Source organism: Grammomys surdaster, unplaced genomic scaffold (assembly GCF_004785775.1).
Source record: "Grammomys surdaster isolate TR1022 unplaced genomic scaffold, NIH_TR_1.0 64, whole genome shotgun sequence".
NCBI classification, from domain to species: Eukaryota; Metazoa; Chordata; class Mammalia; order Rodentia; family Muridae; genus Grammomys; species Grammomys surdaster.
The window spans coordinates 14,861,750-14,882,813 of NW_021604566.1; the positions used below are offsets into that span (position 1 = coordinate 14,861,750).

The window sequence follows — 21,064 nt, forward strand, 5'->3', positions numbered from 1 at the left end:
GTTTTGGGATCTAGAAAGTTATCGTGAGACTTCTGTGAATTCTAGGCCAGCTTCTATTTCCCTGGACACAAATTATAAGGCACTTACAGCCTTCTTTATAATTAGGAATAACTCTTTTACTTTAAATCTAGATCCTCATTTTAATAATAAACTTCCTGCCAAGACAGGTCCAGAATCTAAAGGAGGCGAAACTCAAAAGTTCAACACCAAGATCTTTCTATTGTCACTTCAATATTAAAACCTTAGCTGTGGCTGCATTGGTAAACAGGCATAGCAGTAAATTTTCTTATGCCATGATAGCAGTCAATTATTCATCCAGTCAGAAACAGAGAGAAAGTATCTGTTCGGGCCTCCAAGCTAAATATTGGAGATACAAATTCTGCCCTAGGAAGTGCACACTGTTGGAGTGGAACAGGTAAACACTGTAGATACTGTTATACAGAATAACCACTAAGGTACAGTCATATGTACCACAAATACAGACATATAAAATGATATACATACTTGATATACAAGGTGGGTGATCAAAGATGTTGATAAAGTCTTAGAAGGTGATGGACATGGTGAGGAGGTGTTAGAGGTAGGAGTAGGTACTAGGGTGATTAGAGATGATAGGTTTGGGGACAGTGAGGTAGAATCTCAAATTCATATCACAACACTAATTCCTGACTCCATATCTAGAGAGAAACCATAGCCCTATGCTGGGATATTTCTGAACAAATTCAAAAGTATCATGGAGGAAGCAAGTCTATCAAGTCTATCTATAGAAGCAATAACCTCAGGAAATCAGTGCTGTCTCCCATCTTGGGATGTCTAGTAGGTATTTGAGGTGTGTGCAAAATACATGTGTCAGAAGCATAATTCATGCTGTGATTTAGATGTGAAGACCTGTGTCTTCAAATTTCTCAGCTTCGTGCTTGGGATGGCAGCGCTGGGAGGGATGGCCAAGTGAGTGGTCTTCAGATTGAGCTAAAGAGCATGTTGGCATGTTGTTCTGGGAAAAGATCTAGATCTCTGTTTCTGTGCTCCTGCCTTCCATGAAACCCTCTCTGTCTCAATATGACGCCCTTGGTCATGTGACAATGCAGAAGACAGGCCCTTGTCAGATGGTGATGAGATGTTATAGGATCTTCACCTAGCATGGTGAGCTCATTAGCAACTACTTCTCACTAGCCACCCAGTCCATGGTTCACAGTTAGAGCATCAGAACTTGGATTGAGACAGATAACATCAGGGGAGAGGAACAAACAGGAGTACCTCTCCAGCACAGGTACTACAGTGCTGTGTGCAAAGTGTGTATCCAGACAGCAGGCCTCTGGACTCCACAGTAACAATTTTCATAAAGAAAATCCTAAAAGAAGAAAGGTTCAGCTTATGAACCAACTGTTCTTGCATCTGCAAGAACATCCTCTGTGCCACATGTCAACAACCTCCAACTTGCCTAAACATTGTAGCAATATTAAACAAAACAGCATGTTTACTAAGAAAGGAGGATTAAAGCTCCTTTTCCCCAAGTAAAATTTGATAATTTTCAATAATTTTTCAATTCTGTGTAGAACAGAATGCTAGGCTTACTGTGTAACAGCAAAGCCTACAGTCATAACTACCTTTATCCACTTTTTGCTGAATTAGAATCTGAGTCTGCAGGGGTTCAGTTTCAGGATATGGCAGGGATAGTAAAAATCACAGATACTTAAATCTCCTGTATAAAGTGGCATAGCACTTAGATATGACTTTGTATTTTAATGTTTATATTTACTCATTAGTTAGTGGTGTGTGTGTGTGTGTGTGTGTGTGTGTGCGCGCGCACACACACACGCATATGCATTCAAAAAGTCAGAGGACAGCTTATAGGAATCAGTACTTTCCTTCTACCATGTGGGTTCTAAGGATCAAAATAAGCTAGAAGGCTACACAGGCACCATTTCTTTTTCCCTATAGAACAATTTCAGTCCTTATGCAACATAAAAATAATCCTTATCTTTCTTCTATAACATCTAGAATAATATAAATGCTATATAAAAATGTGTCATAAATCATTTTTTAAATTTTGTTATTTTATTTTTCAAAATCCTTTTGATCTACAGCTGTTTGACTCTGGATGTAGAAGCACAGATGTGGAAGGATGGAATTTACTTAATGGAAAGATGGTATAACCCTGAGACAGAGGAGACAAGAGATGGGAACATTGTGAGGGGTGGGATTGGTCTTTGTTGAAACATGTAAGGGCTGAGATGTTCATTAACCTCCTGTGGAGATGCCAGTAGACCAGGAGACTGAGATCACCTAGGCAGGCAGAATGAAAGGACATCAAGTGCTGAGTCCTGGAGACTGTCGATGGGAAGGTCAGAGAGAGAAGGAGAAACAAGCTCTAAGTTCCATAGAACTACTTTAAAAAAAAATGGTTCAAGGTTAGCTGTAGCAGTTTCTGTTGAACCATTATAAGGAGAATAATTCCAGGGGCTTCAACTAAAATCTAGCCATGTCTTTGACAGGGCAGGAATCTGAGCCCAGTTAGAGTGCTGAGGACAGTACCCTGAGGGATCTGGATAGCTCCTTCCAGGAAGAAAATGGAAGAACTAAATGACAGGTGAAGCAGTGGCCAAGGGCAAGGGAAGGCACTTTGTTAAAGCAGGTAACAATGAAGGAATATTTGTGAACTGAGGAGAGCAAACAGTTCTTGGACATGGAACCTCAGGTGTTTTATGCACTGGAAGTCAATTCATGTTTAAATTCAATATAGTCATTTAACCAAAACCCAGAGATAATACAGAAGTAAATTATTACTAGGCAGATATCTCCCATTTCAATTAAGTGTAAAATGCTTTGCCATGGAGTTAGGAAGAAGAATTTGTAGTAGACTGTCCTCTTAGAAATGGAGAGTGAAGAAATTTATATACAATCTCACCAAATCTATCTGTCAGTTTGAGGATTACTTATATGTAGTGTGTGAAATAGAAGAAAAATTCAAAGTAACTTTCCCAATTCTTGCAGTGATATTTTCGTGTAAAGAAGGAGTACCTCTAGGAAGCTTATAAAGAACTCCCAACACTCACAGTAAGATTTCAACCAGGACAGTGATTGTAGTTTTTTGTTTGTTTGTTTGTTTGTTTGTTTGTTTGTTTTGGTTTTTCGAGACAGGGTTTTTCTGTGTAGTTCTGGCTGTCCTGGAACTCACTCTGTAGACCAGGCTGGCCTACAAGAGTGAGATATACTTGAATGTAATTTCTGAGTTCTGAACTCAGAAATCCGCCTGTCTCTGCCTCCCAAGTGCTGGGATTAAAGGCGTATGCCACCACTGCCCAGCGTGATTGTAGTTATTAGTAAGGGTTCTTAGCACAGTGTAAGAAAAGCATGTCCCTAAAAGCAAGTCATAGCTTTATGCCTGAACCAATCACAATTCTGCTACAGAGAATAAATTCCTGCTCAGGATTCATTCAGTTGTCCAGGATGCTCCAGCCTTATCTCATACATGGGCAGAAACCGATCTTTTGGCTTGTGAGAAACTTATGATCTCAGGAACCTGGCTATAACAGCTATTATAATTGATTGGTTCTTAATTTTAAAATCTGAAATGGTTAGAGTCAGAACAAAGTAAAGCTATCCTTAAGATTTTTAGCTTCCATGGATATGTTTTATTAAAATATCAAAAAGGTTTTAAATTTAAATATATTTTGACCATGTTTTCCCTCCCCAAGTCCAGCCATATCATCCTCCCTTCTGTATTTGCCTCATTTTAAGTTCTTTGTCAAAAAATTAAAATGTCATATAAAAATAAACGCCCCCCTGAACCAGGAGAGCAAAACAAAACAACACCCAAACAGAATAAAACAAACAACATCAACAAAATCCACCAGAGTGTAATCAAATAAAAGCACACAGAGAAAACTGTGAAGCTCATACGTGAGTGGACTGCTCCTGAACATGAAGTCTGCCCTGCCGTGGTTGATGTGCCCAGTGGCATTTCACTGAAGCACATGGGCTTCCCCTCTCCCTTCCATTGTCAGCCTTCACCTTAGTGGCTGGATCTTCATTCATTCTTTTTAAATATAATAAAATGAAATATAACAAGATAAACCAAAACTATTGCATCAAAATTGGAGAAGATAAACCTACAAAGGAAAAGAGCTCCAGAGAAGGCACAGGTTCAGAGATGCACTACTTTGCATACTCAGGAAGCCCATAATAATATGAAACTGGAAGCCACAGTAATACACACAGGAGAGCTGGTGCAGGCTCGTGCAGCCCTGCGCACTCTGTTTCAGTCTCTGTGACCTCATATGAGCTTTGCTCAGTTGGTTTAGAGGAATATGTTTCTCCTCCCCTTTTAAGGGGTTCCCTGTGCTCTGAATGAGACATCCCATTTAGGGCTGAATGTTCTCCATCTGTGTCTCCTGTCTGCCTCTTTCTCTCTCTCTGTCTCTCTGTCTCTCTGTCTCTCTGTCTCTCTCTCTGTCTCTCTCTCTCTCTCTCTCTCTCTCTCTCTGTGTGTGTGTGTGTGTGTATAATGCACACACACATGTGGACATGCATGTGTGTGTGTAATAGTGTAATATCTGGCTATTGGTCTCAGCATTTATTCCCACCTGCTTCAGGAAGAAGTCTCTCTGATGATAGCTAACAAGCTGGTGTGACTTCTAAGAATACGTTTTATTTCACAAGAAGCATGTTGAAGCTTTCATTTTGGGAAAAAATAATGCTAATAATAGTTCCAAAATAAATATGTGGGAATTAAGACTCTGCACTCAAAGGCTATGGTTTCTGTAGACATGAATTTGATAGACACACTGAACTCATCTTCTATAAACTACTAGAATTATCAGCATCCCTTTCAAACTGGAGGGATTGTAGACATATGTTTGGGCTAACCTTGCATCTTCCTATAATGTAAAAGCCAATTATTTTAAGTTTGTTATGGTCAAGATAGCGACAATTAACACAGCTTATAAAGCAATCAGGTCTTACCAGACTAGATGTTTCTTGATTAACAATAAATGTAATTGAGAGACCATCCAGCTCTCAATCATCTCCTCAGTTACATGATCTGAGGCAAGAGTTAGCTCCTAGACATAAACGCAGGACACGACTCGGCATGCATAGAACTTTGAAACTCAAATCAGTGACACATACCACTATACCGTTTATAATTGAATGAGATGCTTTTTTATCATCTGTGATCTCTGCCCAATAAAGTTGCTTCTATATAAAGACAAAATACTTTAAACACATGAATATGATGTTTCTAAGAATCTTCACCATTTTGGCAGTATGAGCTTCTGAGCCCACTGCACTCACCTCTTCTCTTAGCATGCACCTACTATTTTATTGTAGAAAATAAGAAATGACAGAATCTCAATCCTCCATAACCAAGTCATCATACACATCCGTGTTGCTCCCCACACATACTTAGGGTTGATCTCTCCATCCTCCATCTCCTGAGCTTTTAGCCATTCTAAGTCACTACCAACATTTCCACTCTAACCTAAGAACACTATATATCAGTGTCTTATTTTAAGCCAAACAGTCACTGGAAAAACGTGATTTCATTCCTCTCTGTTTACAACTAACTAATCTCCTCTCCTAATCCAGCCAATAATCCATCTTCCACAGCAATTAGTCCAGTCACGTTCCTGTAATACTTGAATGTAATTTCTCCTCCCTGTCACTCAGATGCCTTTGTTGTTGTGGCAGTTGTTGTTGGAACAGGGTCTCACTATGTACCTGGCTATCCTAGAATTCACTCTATAGATTAGATTGGCTTAAAACTTACAGAGATTGGCCTGCCTGTGCCTCCTGGAAGCTGAGATTAATGATGTGCTCTACCACACTGTCTTAGTTAGGGTTTCTATTGCAGCAACACTGTGACCAAAAAGCAAATTGGGATGGAAAGGGTTTATCTTATACTTTCAGATCATAGACCATCATTAGAGGAAATCAGGACAGGGACTCAAGTAGGGCTGGAACCTGGAGGTAGGAGCTGATGCAGAGAACATGGAGGGATGCTGCTTACTGGCTTGCTTCACATGGCTTGCTCAGCCTGTGTTTTTATAAAATCCAGGACCACTCACCATGTGCTGTGCCCTTTCCCATAAATCACTAATTGAGAAAATACCTTACAGAAGGATCTTATGGTGGCATTTCCTCAACTGGGCTCCTCCCTCTTTAGTGACTCTCGTCAAGTTAACACACAAAATCAGCCAGTACACATACCCTGCCTTTCATGTCTTTTTATTATAAGAGTTACCATTATTAACTATTCAATACAGTGATTTGTCTTTTATAGAGATCCTATTGTTCTTATAGTCTGAACCACACTGCTTAGCATATAAACTCTATAAAATAACACAGCATCAAATGTAGATAAGCAAATGAGAACACCTGTTAGAAAAGAATAAAAAGATAGCAAGCTTCAAATGCCAGTGCCCTTGCCAGCTGTGCACCACTGGGCAAGTTCCCTGACAACTCAGAATGTCAATTACTTTATCAATGAAACAGGAAATGTATATCTCACCTCACTGATTAGTAAGATTATATATATATATAAAATACACTCACACACACACATAGTGAGCCAGAGAGATTGGTGCACGTATTAAGGGGTCTTGCTGCTCTCCTAGAGGATGGAAGTTCAGTTTCTTGCACCACACCAGTGGCTCATAACCCTCTGTAACTTAAAGTCTGGGAGAACCTAATGACCTTTTCTGGCCTTTGCAGTTATTTACACACATGTGGCACACACATACACACACACCACATAAAAATAATTCTGTAAATTCTTTCACACATTGCCTGATGTCTCTAATAGATAGACAAAAAATGCTGTGTGCTACAGAGCTCTAGATAGCACCTCATAAAAGACAGGTGTGTGCTGCGAGGGTGCTCCATCATCTGGGTGGGAGTCCTAGCAGCATGGCTATGCTCCCTTCATCTATTTTGGTCTTTCTTTTCAATTGGATGCTAAGTGTGAAAGGACAGGAGCCCTCAAGTAGCTTTTTCTTGTGCCGCTAATGGCAACATTTAGGAACATGCCAGAATTTCCCTTTTCTTCCTGGCCCATCTTTAAAAAAATTGCTTTCCTTTTATTATGGAACATAGAGCCAATGACTCATGAACTGAAAGTATTCTTTGTCACTAATTCTTTGCAGAGGCCTGTCTATGAGTACTACCTATGATAATTCTTGGTGTTGCCTCTACAAAATCTGATGTGACAACTGCTCAAAATGAACAGAATAAGTGACATGGGGTAACCAGCCTCAATTGGTACAACTACAATGTAACTTTTATATCCTTGAGTTAAGGAACATTGCAGAAAAGAGGGAGAAAAGACTCTAGGACCCAGATGAATAGGAAATCTTTGGCTAGATACTGTGTTCTAGACATGAGAGGGAAGGTCACACTCAACAATATGGTTGCTTAAACAGTGTATATGGGAGAACTTTCACAAGGCTATAACCATTAATGAGAGCTATAGGCAATTAATGGTTTCAGACAGAGAAACAGTTATCTTCAAGTACAAGCTCTATGATAGATTATCCAACCCCTAAACATCAGCCATAAACATAGGTACATACAAGCCTTGCCAACTGGGCTCAGTAGTACTCTCTCTCTTTCTCTCTCTCTCTCTCTCACACACACACACACACACACACACACAGTGGGAGGCGAGAGTTATGAATTTAAGATGGGGAAGGGGAAGCATAGGGAAGAGTGAGGAATAAGAATGCTGTAAATACAGTATTCAAACATGAATTCTGAAAAATTAAAAAAAAAGTCTGTTAGGAAAGATCTCCCTTAGAAAATGAGAAACTGCTAAAATAAGGTCAGGCAGTATGTGCCATCTTGTAGGGCATTTTATTTAATTTTTGATTGATGGGGAAGGATGCATTGTGAGTGATATCATCCCTGGTCTGGTGGTCCTGGGTTCTATAAGAAAGAATGTTGAGGAACCATGGGGAGTAAGCTAGTAAGCTGTACCCCTTCATGACCTCTGCTTTAAGTCCTGCCTCCAGGTTCCTGCCTTATTTGATTTCCTGTCCTGACTGCCTTCTATGATGAACAGATAAGTAAACCTTTTCCTCCCCAAGTTGTTTCTGGTCATGGTGTTTCATCACAGCAATAATAGCCTTAAATAGGACAGTCATGCATACACATACATACATACATATCTCACAGGGCTTTTGATAAGAGTATAGGAGATTACTTCCCTTTTCATGTAGGCTATCATGACACAGAAGGACAGAAACAGCACTCAATTTTAGCAACTACATGGGACCTGGGAATCTATTTTCATAGTCGCTTTTCCTTTTATTGGAAATAGACTATTTTATACAATATATTTTAATTACAATTTTCTCTCTCAACTCCTCCTAGATATTCCCCACCAATCCAAATTCACACCCTTTCTTTCTCTCTCTTTTTCACATTAGAATACAAATAAGCATCTAAAAGAGTAAAAGAAAACAATAAAAAGAAAACAAGATAAAATAAAAACAAACCAGAATAACATGGAACAAGCAAACTATCACAAGAAAAAGAACCAAAGAAAAAGCACAAGAAACACATACAGGTACAAAGACATACACATTAATACACACAGAAATCCTATAAACTCACAACACTGAAAACCATAGTATATGTAGAAAAGATCATGAAGGAAAGAAAAACAAAAACAAAACAAAAAAAAACAAACAAAAACCCTACTTAGCCTCAAGCATTTTCTTACAGCAAAAGACAAGTGACCAAGAAAATGATATAAATGTTATTATTTCAACAAATGAATCCATAACACATATTAAAGAAGATATTAGAGTCTGATTGGAATGTGACTCGAAAGCAATAACTTCAGTAACAATTTCGTGTAAATTCAGACTACTTACCCTCCCATAGCTGGATATTCTGTGGCACACGTGTTCGATTCTCTCACTGCACATGCTGCTGAATTTACTCTGAAGGTCAGTGGCAATCACGTCATTCAAAGAATTAAGGCTGCTGCAGTTTTGGACAAAATGTTCGTCACTTTTTGCTAGGGCTTCCAGAATCTGTTGTGATAAATATACACAAAAGAAGCGAAAAGGAACTTCAAAAGCAAGCACATACAATTTTCATGAGCTAGCACTGTAGTTGCCCAGTTTTAGTTTCGTGAGGCACAATCTGTAAACTGATTTGATTTGTCTGTTTGGAATATCAGGTTTCACCATCTGAATGATGAAAGCCTGCCCAGGGAGCCAAGCAGACTTCAAAGACTTCCTGCTGGATCAATGAGCGCTCACTCTGATGTAGGTACTCATCTCCTGAAAATCTACCTCAAACACTCACTATGACTACCCCACCCCACTCCCACACCATCAATTTTGTGATAGATCAACCACAATATTAACAACAACACACTAAGAGAAAGCATTGATATCCCTCTTATCTAGACAGGCCAAGCGAACATGGCCAACAAACTGTTTGCTGAAAGACTAAAAAATAACAAGCATTCACAATGCTTCGTCTAGGCATTGTACTTTTATTTTTGCTTACAGATCTTTAACTTATGTATCATAGCTTGTGATTTTATTTTAATAAATTTTCTGTGTGTGAGAATGTGTGTTCCATGGTCTCCATGTGTTCCTGCTGCTTTGTCTTCCCCTATGTTCATTTTGTTTTGATTATTTTGCCTTTTTCTGATATTATTATTATTAATGCCTGTTTAAATTCTAATAAGAGAAAGGAGAGAGAGAGAGAGAGGAAGAAGGAGGAGGAGGAGGAGGAGGAAGAGGAGGAGAGAGGGAGGGAGGATATGGATTTGGGTGAGTGGAAAGTAGAAGGACCTGGAAGGGCAGGGGGAAGGGTGACTGTAATCAACATATATTGTATAAAAGAAATATATGTTCAATAATAAAAAAAAGAATAAAAGAAGTTCACATTAGCCTTTTAAGAATGGAAATAAAAGGAACTTATCCTGGTTCATTATATAGTGATCCTTTTTCAGGCCTGAATTCTGGCTGATAAAAGTTCCAGATAAAAGCATCTGAATGACATTTTCAATGAGCAATCTTTTGTGTGTTGCAGTCAAGTTAAGGCTCTGTGTATGTGCACATACATGTACATAAACATCTCCCTGTAGTTTGGCTCACTGAGAATTTCTGATGACACAAGATTTCTCTAACACTGTGAGATGTGTGAAATGCAATGCTTCATCTCTTTCCAGCCCTGCTTCCCAGATACACTGAATGTGTTCATCTGCTCACAGGTCTGGAAATATCAGGGCGTGCTTCACGATCAACAGTTTGTGCTCTTCGGTGTCTGTTTTAACTTTGAGTTATCACACTAACTCATACTGTCACACACATAGAAAATCCCATGTGATTTTGCTAAGTGGACATAGCTAAAGAATAAAATGATACAATTGTTATCACCTGGTCCTAAGATCTTACATGGGTCCTATTTAATAAGACATTATTGTTCAGAAAGGATTGAATTTTGAAAACATACAAGCTGCTTACAATGATTTAACATCAGAATGTGTCCTTAAATTAATGTTTAAAAGATTAAAACATGATTATTTTAAAATACCTCCTTGGATCACTACAAAATTTTCCTACTTAAATTTTTGTAAATGAGTGATAAATAGATAGAATTTCAACTATACATATTTGAAACAGTAGTTAAAAAAATAAAGGTAAAGAAGCTGTATCTTATCTCTTCAACTTGTAAAGTCAAAGTTCTCACAGGATAATAGAAAAGTCAACTGGAATCCTAAAGCCAGGTGTGAAGAGGGAAGATCTGGAGCTATTAGAAAAAAAAAAAAAAAAAACAGGAGATTGACGTGTTTCATAGTATATGCCATTTCATTCAGATTTAAAGATCTTCCTCTTTCTTTACCTTGCTTTCACCTAAGAACCATCTGACATTATTATTTACAAACAACAATTAGACATCTGTGGATGTATTTACAAAGTGGCTTTTATGTTTCCCAACATTTTGGCAATTAAGGAATTTGAAATTTTTTAATGACATAAAGCACTCATAAAAAAATGTACATTAAAAAACCTGTCATAACAACTATCTGAAATGCATTCTTTGGGCTAAACTAGGATTGTAGCAACAATAACAGATACAGCAAACTTTTTACCATATAGGCTAAGCCTTGCCTGGGTGAGAGGCTCACCTAACTTAACACTCAGTTCCTAGGGTCAATAAAAGGAATCTGGTCCACAGTGAATAAACGAGGAGAGTTAAATGGGTTATCTCTGCAACAGGCACAGTCAATAGGTATGATAAAGTTGGGGTGGTTTCAGAGTTAAGGTAGAAGAATCTGAATGTCCCAGAGTCACTGTACCTTGGCAGTCAGGCTGAAGAATCCTTTGGGCTCCACCATCTTCTCCACCACATTGCACTTTGTCCCCGCCGTGCTGTCATACTCGTACACAACCCCATACTCGAGGTGGACATTGTCCACGGTCAGACTCACATGCTCCTTCTTGCCATCAATAATGGCCATGGTGTTGAACTTGTCAATGACATCTGGAATACAATTTGAGTGTAGACAAATCATGTTCCTTCCTCCTCATCAAGCATTTTTGAGTCTCTGATTATTTAAATACTTTTATTTTATTCTACTTTTGACACAGAGTCTTACTATATAACCTTGGCTCACCTAGAACTTACTGTGTAGTTCAGGTTAGCTCTGCCTCCCAAGTGCTGGAATTAAAGACATGTACCTCTGTGCTCAAAGAGCCTTTGAATACTTTTAAGAGTTCTTTAAAGGCTATCTAAGTTAGATATGATAAGTGGTATATCTACTCGTGCTAATGCTTTAAAAACAAAAATATTTTTTAAGAAAAATATTTGACAAACTTAAATATTGCCATTTCAACATCACCACTCTGGTTGATATATCACTTTGATCAGTGGACTACATATATTGGCTTATACCAAGTAAGCACTATAGAGAGAACTGAATCATTTTTTATTTAAAGTGAATGTGAGGGGCTTAAGCAAAGGCTTAGCAGTTAAGAGAACTTTCTGCTCTTGCAAAGAACCTAGGTTCAATTTGCAGTATCTATATGGTAGCTCATAATCATCTATGAACCCTCTCATGGTCTCCATGGACACCAAGCATGTACTTGGTACACAAAAATATACATGCAGACAAACACTCACCCATACAAAATAACAAATAAGCAAAAGTCTGTTTACAAAGTGTGTATGGATAGAAGTTACAGATTCTAAAATGAGCTCAAACATGGGATGAAAATGTGCTTCAAGGATCAAATTACCACAGAAAACCACAAAGCAGGTCAGATTTCTAAGGCAGGAAGGAGATGTTAGATCATTTTTGTTCCCAGATGCTTTAAGTTTCCCAGACAGCATCTTGGAGAAAGAATTCATGGAGGAAGTCCAACATTGTTCACTAGACTGAAATTTCCATCTAAAACATTCAGCTGCACTCTGTTTAGCATACATTCAAAAGCCAAGGAATATATAACTATGATTTCATAAAAGAAACTATTATGTGGCCTAATAGCAGATACACACTTGGAGGATGGCTCAGTTGGTTTAGTGCTTTCCTCTAGGGTGGGAGAGACCTGAGCCGGATCACCAGAATCCATATAAATATGCTGGATATAGGTGGTACACATTTGTAATCCCAGTGTTGGGATGACAGAAACAAAAGAACCACAGGTCTCTTCGGCCGGCCAACCCATCCAAATAAGTAAGCTGAAGAACAATGAGAGACACTGTCTCAAAGGATGTGGATGGAGTTCCTGAGATCACACCCAAGATTGCTGTCCACCTTTCACATGCACACCCATGTACTCGCACTCATAGGCCCATGCATCGCCACACGCACAAATACGAAAATAAATAAGTAAATAAATAAATATAAATAAATGAAAATTTTTAAGCATTCTGAGTCTGAGTAGTAAGCATGACAGGAAAGTCATACCCCAGTTATGCCTTGCTAGAGTAAAAGTTGGCTTTTAGGTTTGCTAGGCAAGTGCTCTATGTAGAGTGAAAAATTATAGATACTGGGTATATAGAATCCTTTTTAGACATAAAATATTCTTTAGGCTTTCTTTACAAAGACATGGAGGCATGAAGCGAGTTAAGAATGTGGACAGACTAATTATGGGAACTGGCTAGAATGCAATTTAGCCAGGTGGAACCAAGCTGAGAACCATAGTGACAGGGCAAGGCCAAAGTAACAGGGCAGGGCCACATTCTTGAGAAAGATAAGCGTACAGAGAGTTTTCACCTGACCCTGACTCCTGTAGGTTGGGTTCCTTTGGAATGTTCCACTATTTTTATGTTACACCACCCTGGCAACCCCTCACCCCCTCCCCATTCCTTGGTTTGTGGTTTTTCCCTTTAAAAACCCCTTTCAAACTGGCTGTCGGGGTCAATTCAGCTCCTGCGTGGGCATACGAATTGACCGACAGCTAGTTGTCTCGCCCTAATAAACAACCTTGCAATTGCTCTGGTACATGGTGTCTCGAGCAGATTACTGAGTGGTCGCGACTTTCTGAGACTTGAGAGAGGGTCTTCTCTCTGAGGAGGTCTTCATTGGGGGCTCGTCCGGGATTTGCGACCACCCTGATCTCTGAGACCCCCACTGGGAGGTAAGGGCACTGCGGTTTTGTTTGTGTGTTTTGTGTATCTATCCATCTCGTTCTGACATTTGGTTTGGAATTCTGTAAAGTGCACTTCTGTGTTTTGGCTTGGCAGCTGTTTCTGCCTAGTAAGAGACAGCAAACCTTTTGTCTCGGCACGAGGCAAATGGGTGACCAGCAGACGTGCTAGGAGGGTTATCACTGCCACAACCTGGGAAACGTCCCAGGTGAGGAGGGACCCCGGGGACGCCTGGTGGGTGCCCGTCTGGAGGCCAGAGAGGACAAGGTGGTCCTCTTGCTGGAGGAGGTGTGAGAGACCTCCTGGCCATCTGTTTTTCTGAATTGGTGTTGGCTTTCTCCGTTGAGACAGTTAGTGTAGTTGTTTTGTCTGTGTTTTGTGTTGCTTGTTGACAGTTATGGGACAGACTGTAGTGACTCCCTTAAGCCTGACTTTAGACCACTGGACAGAGGTGAAGGACAGAGGCAATGAGTTATCGATTAACATCTGGAAGGGATGTTGGCAGACCTTCTGTGCCTCAGAGTGGCCAAAACTTGATGTGGGATGGCCACCTGAGCGGACTTTTGACGCGACTACTATTTCTGCAGTAAAAGCTACTATTTTTCAGGAAGGACCAGGGTCACATCCCGATCAACAGCCATACATCATGGTTTGGCAGAACCTGATCCAGAATCCCCCTCCGTGGGTGAGACCATGGGTTAAGAAACAGCCAGGCTCCCGAGCCCTGGCTCTCTGCAGTTCCGGGCCTAAAACGCCCAAACCCAAACCGAAACTGGACTCGGAAACTAAACCCTCAGCTCTGCCTAAGATCTATCCTGAGATCGAGGAGCCACCTGAGTGGCCAAGTCCGCCCACCACTGCCCCCCCATCATCAACCACCACAGGCTCCCCCAGCCTCAGCACTGAGTCCGGAACCACAGGGAGCAGCCAGGGGCGGGGGGCGGCAACTGGCACTCGGAGCCAGAGAGGGTTGAGTCCGGAAGGACTCGACTCTACCGTTTCTCTACCTCTCCGAGCTATAGGTCCGGCACCTACCGAACCGAATGCAGTCCAGTTCCTACAATACTGGCCCTTTTCTTCATCTGATCTGTTTAACTGGAAAGCTAATTATCCCACTTTTTCAGAGAATCCTACATCCCTGATTGGACTGGTGGAGTCTATAATGTACTCACACCAGCCCACCTGGGATGATTGCAATCAGCTCCTCCAGACTCTCTTCACGGCTGAAGAGAAAGAGAGAGTTCTTCTGGAGGCCCGGAAAAACATCCAGAACGCTATGAGACAACTTTTGCAGAATCTAACTCCAGCAGAGATTGATGAGGCTGTTCCCCTCACTCGGCCCCAATGGGACCACAACACAGCTGCAGGTAGGGAAAGGCTGTCCATCTACCGCCGGGCTCTGGTGTCAGGTCTCAGAGGGGTGGTGAGACGCCCCACCAATTTGACTAAGGTAAGAGAGGTTATGCGGGAGCCAGAAGAAGCCCCCTCTGTTTTCTTAGAGTGCCTCATGGAGGCATATCGCAGATATACTCCTTTTGACCCCACCTCGGAGGGACAGAGGATGTCTGTCATTATGGCTTTTATTGGGCAGGCTGCTACAGATATTAGAAAGAAGTTACAGCGTCTTGAGGGATTACAAGACCTCATAATCAGAGATGTGGTTAAGGAGGCAGAGAAGATCTATCATAAGAGGGAAACTCAGGAAGAAAAAGCAGAAAGAGAGAAAAGAGAAAGGAGTAAGGAGAAAGATGAGAGACAGAGAAGGCAGGAAAAGAATTTGACTAAGATTTTGGCCGCAGTTGTAGATGAGGGAAGAAGACAGGGAACTAGAGGAGTTAGGCAGACAGGGAACTTGGGCGAGTATCAGAGGCAGGAGCCAAGGAGACCCAGAAGAGCCAGCCAAACACTGGACAGAGACCAATCTGCCTATTGCAAGGAGAGAGGACATTGGGCCAGAGAGTGTCCCACCAAGAAGGGACTTAAGGCTCTGGCCCTAGGTAGCAATGAAGACTAGGGGGCTCAGGGCTTGACCCCCCTCCCCGAGCCTAGGGTAACCCTGAAAGTGGAGGGGACCCCCATGGACTTTCTTGTCGACATGGGAGCAGAATTCTCAGTGCTCAAGAAACCCCTGGGGAAGTTGAGAAGTAAGCAAACCATAGTTATTGGAGCCACTGGACAGAACTCATATTCGTGGACCACCACAAGAACAGTAGACCTGGGAAAAGGACAGGTGTCTCATTCCTTCCTAGTGATACCTGAGTGTCCTACCCCTTTGCTGGGTAGGGACCTTTTAACTAAGTTAAAGGCACAAATAAGTTTCACCCCCCAGGGGCCAAAGGTGACATGGGACACTATCAAATCCCCAGTGTTAACATTCTCCCTGAAAACAGAAGATGAATATATACTGTTTCAGTCTGACACTCAGGGACATCCTTCATCAGAATTGGAAATGGGACCCTGGTCCCTGTTTACTGAGGCCTGGGCAGAGACTGGGGGAATGGGGATGGCCAAGAAATGTACCCCCGATAGTCATTGAGCTCAAAGATGGTGCTTCTCCAATTGGGGTCAGGCAATACCCCATGAGCAAGGAAGCCAGAATGGTGATACATCCCCACATTGAAAGATTATTACAACAGGGGATTTTAGTCCCCTGCAAATCTCCCTGGAATATACCTCTGTTGCCAGTAAAGAAACCAGGCACTGGAGATTACCGGCCTGTTCAAGATCTCCGAGAAGTTAACAAACGGGTACTAGATATCCACCCTACGGTACCCAACCCCTACAACTTGCTCAGCTCTCTGCCCCCGGACAGAACTTGGTATTCAGTTCTGGACCTTAAAGATGCTTTCTTTTGTTTGAGACGTCATTCCCAGAGTCAGCCCCTATTTGCCTTTGAGTGGAGAGACCCAGAGAATGGTAAAGCAGGACAGCTGACCTGGACGAGACTGCCCCAGGGATTCAAGAACTCTCCCACTTTATTTGATGAGGCACTCCACCGGGACCTGGCCCCTTTCAGGGCTAATAATCTTCAAGTGACTTTGTTACAATACATAGATGACCTTTTATTGGCCGCTAAGAACCCCCAAGATTGTGAGAAAGGAACAGAACGTCTCCTGGATGAGTTGGGTAAGTTGGGGTATCGGGCACCCATGAAGAAGGCCCAGCTATGTAAGACTGAAGTGACTTACTTGGGTTACACCTTGAGAGATGGACAACGCTGGCTGACTGAGGCCAGAAAGCAGACAGTTATGCAGATCCCAACCCCAACTACCCCTCGTCAGGTAAGAGAGTTTCTTGGGACCGCCGGGTTCTGCAGGCTATGGATCCCAGGGTTCGCCACCTTGGCGGCACCTTTATACCTTGTTCCTTGACTAAGGAACAAGGGGAGTTTACCTGGACAGTCGAACATCAGAAAGCCTTTGAGGCATTGAAAAGGGCTTTATTAGAAGCCCCTGCTTTGGCTTTACCAGACCTGACTAAGCCTTTCACTCTCTATGTTGATGAGAGGAAGGGGGTGGCTAGAGGAGTTTTGAATCAAACCTTGTGTCCATGGAAACATCCAGTGGCGTATCTCTCAAAGAAGCTAGACCCGGTAGCAAGTGGATGGCCTGTCTGTCTGTGGGCCATAGCAGCTACGGCTCTACTAGTGAAAGATGCTGATAAACTGACTTTGGGACAGAAATTATCAATAGTGGCCCCTCATGCTCTGGAAAGCATTGTCAGACAGCCTCCCGATCACTGGATGACTAATGCCAGAATGACTCACTACCAGAGCCTCCTCCTCACCGAACGTATAACCTTTGCCCCGCCGGCTGTTCTGAACCCTGCCACCCTGCTGCCCGAGGCTGACAGCTCCATGATTCACCAGTGTGAAGAAATACTGGCTGAAGAAACGTCCAACAGACCGGACCTGACTGACAAGCCTTGGCCAGGGGTGAAGACCTGGTTTACTGACAGGAGCAGCTTCATGGTTGAGGGCAAGCGAAGGGCGGGAGCGGCGGTGGTAGATGGGAAAAGGACTGTGTGGGCCTCGGCCCTACCCGAAGGGACTTCAGCACAAAAAGCTGAACTGGTAGCCCTGACCCAGGCCTTGAAGATGGCGGAAGGACAAGGGGTGAATATTTTCACTGATAGCAGGTATGCATTTGCTACCGCTCATGTACATGGCGCCATCTACCGGTGGAGAGGGCTATTAACTTCAGCAGGAAAAGAAATTAGAAACAAAGAAGAGATTTTGAGCCTCTTGGAGGCAATTCACCTTCCAAAGAAGGTGGCAATAGTTCATTGTTCCGGCCATCAAAAAGGGACAGACTATATTGCAAAAGGAAACCAGATGGCGGACCTGGAAGCAAAAAAAGCTGCCCAGGGACCCATGATTTTGGCCATCAGAACCCAATCAAAGACTCCCAATCCCACTGAGGAGCCAGGGACCAAGCCGGTCCTGTTTGAAGAAGAAAGCCTACAGTACCTATCTGGGATCCATTAGTGGACCCACTTGGGGCCCGAAAAGATGATGGAAATAGTGGCCCGGTCTCAGTATGAGATTCCAGGGTTGAAGAAACTAGCGCACAGGCTAGTGCGAGAGTGCAAGGCTTGTGCTTTCACCAATGCCAGCCACCATCAGGAGGTAAAAGGAACTAGACTTTGAGGAGATCGACCTGGTTCTTACTGGGAGGTCGATTTCACTGAAGTAAAACCTGCCAGGTATGGTAACAAATATCTCTTAGTATTTATAGATACTTTTTCCGGATGGGTCGAGGCATTCCCAACCAAGAAGGAGACTGCTACTGTGGTGGCTAAGAAGATATTGGAAGAAATCCTACCCAGGTTTGGGGTGCCAAGGGTAATTGGCTCAGACAATGGGCCTGCTTTCATCGCGCAAGTAAGTCAGGGACTGGCCAAACTATTGGGGTTCGATTGGAAATTACATTGCTCATATAGACCCCAGAGTTCAGGACAGGTAGAGAGGATGAATAGAACCCTAAAAGAGACCTTAACTAAATTGACTATAGAGACTGGCGGGGGTGATTGGACACCCTTGCTCCCACTTGCCCTGTTCCGAGTCAGGAACACACCCGGAGTCCTGGGACTTACCCCCTTTGAGATTTTATACGGTTCTCCACCTCCCATTTATCAGACCCTTGAGAGTACAACTCGCCCTGATGATGGTTATAGTCCCCCTTTTCCTATTCTAGCCCGACTAAAAGCCTTAGAGACTGTGAAAAAGGAAATCTGGGGAACCATAAAGAACTCCTATGCTCCTAAAGAAGATCCAATACCACACCAGTTCGAGGTCGGAGACACTGTCCTAGTAAGGAGACATCGGACGGGCAACCTTGAGCCACAGTGGAAAGGCCTGTACCTGGTCCTGCTGACAACCCCCACAGCAGTGAAGGTAGACGGCATCGCTGCGTGGATCCATGCCTCACACGTGAAAAGAGCACCTCTGAACTCTCACCAAGATGAATGGACTTTGGAGCGGACTGGTAATCCTCTTAAGTTGCGCCTACGCCGTAGGCTCACAGATGATGGGGAATAATCCACACACTACCCAAAAACTGACTTGGCAGGTCACCTCAATGACTGGAGTGGTATTGTGGTCTACCTCTAAGGTAGCCCCACCGTACACCTGGTGGCCCACTCTCACTCCCAATTTCTGCCAATTAGCAGCTGGATTAGACACCTGGGATATCCCTACCTCAGATCCTCAGAAGTTGCCCCTGGATGCAGGGCGGAGAATTTGCCCAGGAGGTAAATTTGGGTGTGGAGACCCGGAACGCAGATGTGAGCTAGGGAAATTAGATTTTTATGTCTGTCCCAGGGATGGTCGGGATCGAACAACAGCCCACCGTTGTGGAGACATAGGGAACTTATATCGTTCTGCTTGGGGCTGCGAAACAACAGGAGATGCTTACTGGAGCCCCAGCTCCTCATGGGACTGGATTATAGTACGTAAGAATTATGCCTCTCCAACAGAATGTTTTAAGTGGATTACAGAGAACCTGTGCAATTCAAGGTCCACCTGCATACCCTTAAATATAACTTTCACTGTCCAGGGACGGACCGGGGATACAGTACAGTGGTTGAAAGGGAGAACATGGGGCCTTAGATGGTATTTTCCAGATAGAATGATGAAGTGCGACTTAGGTGCTGCTTTCACCATTCAGTTGAAGATAGAGAGTCCACCTGCTCAGCCTATAGGCCCTAACAGAGTGTTACTAGAACAGAAATCCCTTGCAGTTGCCCCTGTGACCCCTTTAAGACCTTCGGAACTCAAACACTATACTGAGTACCCTCTGGGTACTCCTTTGACCTCTACTCCTTCTCTCCCAAGCACTGAACAGAGGATGTTAAGTCTGATCCAAGGTGCTTTTACCATACTAAATGGGTCCTAACCCAATATGACTAAGTCCTGCTGGCTTTGCCTCTCTTCAGGGCCTCCATATTATGAAGGCATCGCAACAACTGGGACCTGTAATAACACCACTAGTCATGATGCCTGTATATGGAATAGTAAAAATAGACTTACCCTTACTGAAGTTTCAGGTCAAGGAGTTTGCTTGGGAACCCCTCCCGCTGCTTATACACATCTATGCAATGAGACTCTTAAGAGTCCAAAGACCTCTGTCAACAGATTTTTAGTGCCTGAAATTGATAAATGGTGGGCACTAACCCACCATTCTGGATTAACTCCATGCATCTCCACCTCTGTTTTTGATGAGACCAAAGACTATTGTGTACTTGTTCAGCTAGTTCCTCGAGTCTATTACCACCCTGCAGATACTCTTGACCGAGAGTTTGAATACCCTAGATGCTTCCGTAGAGAGCCCATTTCCTTAACCCTAGCTGTCATATTGGGGCTAGGAGTGGCTGCAGGTGTGGGCACAGGAACTGCTGCATTGATTCAGACCCCACACTATTTTCATGAACTGAGAGCAGCTATTGATGTAGTCTGAGGGCCCTAGAACAGTCAGTATCAAAGTTAGAGGAATCATTGACTTCCCTCTCTGAGGTTGTTTTACAGAATAGAAGAGGATTAGACTTGCTGTTTCTTAGAGAAGGGGGACTGTGTGTTGCTTTGAAAGAAGAATGCTGTTTTTATGTAGACCATTCAGGTGTGATTAAAGACACTATGAGTAAACTCAGAGAGAGACTAGATCAGAGACAGAAGGACAGAGAAGCACAACAGAATTGGTTTGAAAGTTGGTTTAATAGATCCCCTTGGATGACTACTCTGATATCCTCCCTTGCAGGCCCTCTTGTGATTCTACTTTTACTTTTAACCATAGGACCCTGTATTTTAAATAGATTAGTTGCCTTCATAAGAGAAAGGGTAAGTGCTGTTCAGATTTTACTGCTACGACATCAGTATCAAACCCTCGGACAGGGAAACAGAAGCTATGAAGATATTGAAATGCAAGACTAAAAACTATCATTTAGAGAAGTG

At 42.6% G+C, this 21,064-nt stretch overlaps 1 protein-coding gene across 1 annotated transcript in view; it reads right to left on the reverse strand.

Annotated features, from left to right (window-relative positions):
- Nucleotides 1-21,064, reverse strand: part of Prex2 (phosphatidylinositol-3,4,5-trisphosphate dependent Rac exchange factor 2) — a 295,598-nt gene that overhangs the window by 118,241 nt on the left and 156,293 nt on the right. Inside the window, exons 22-23 of the mRNA XM_028769792.1 lie at nt 11,324-11,508; nt 8,877-9,038 (exon numbers count right to left, since the gene is read on the reverse strand). Of these exons, the coding sequence (XP_028625625.1) occupies nt 8,877-9,038; nt 11,324-11,508 (347 nt within the window). The remainder of the gene's footprint in view (nt 1-8,876; nt 9,039-11,323; nt 11,509-21,064) is intronic.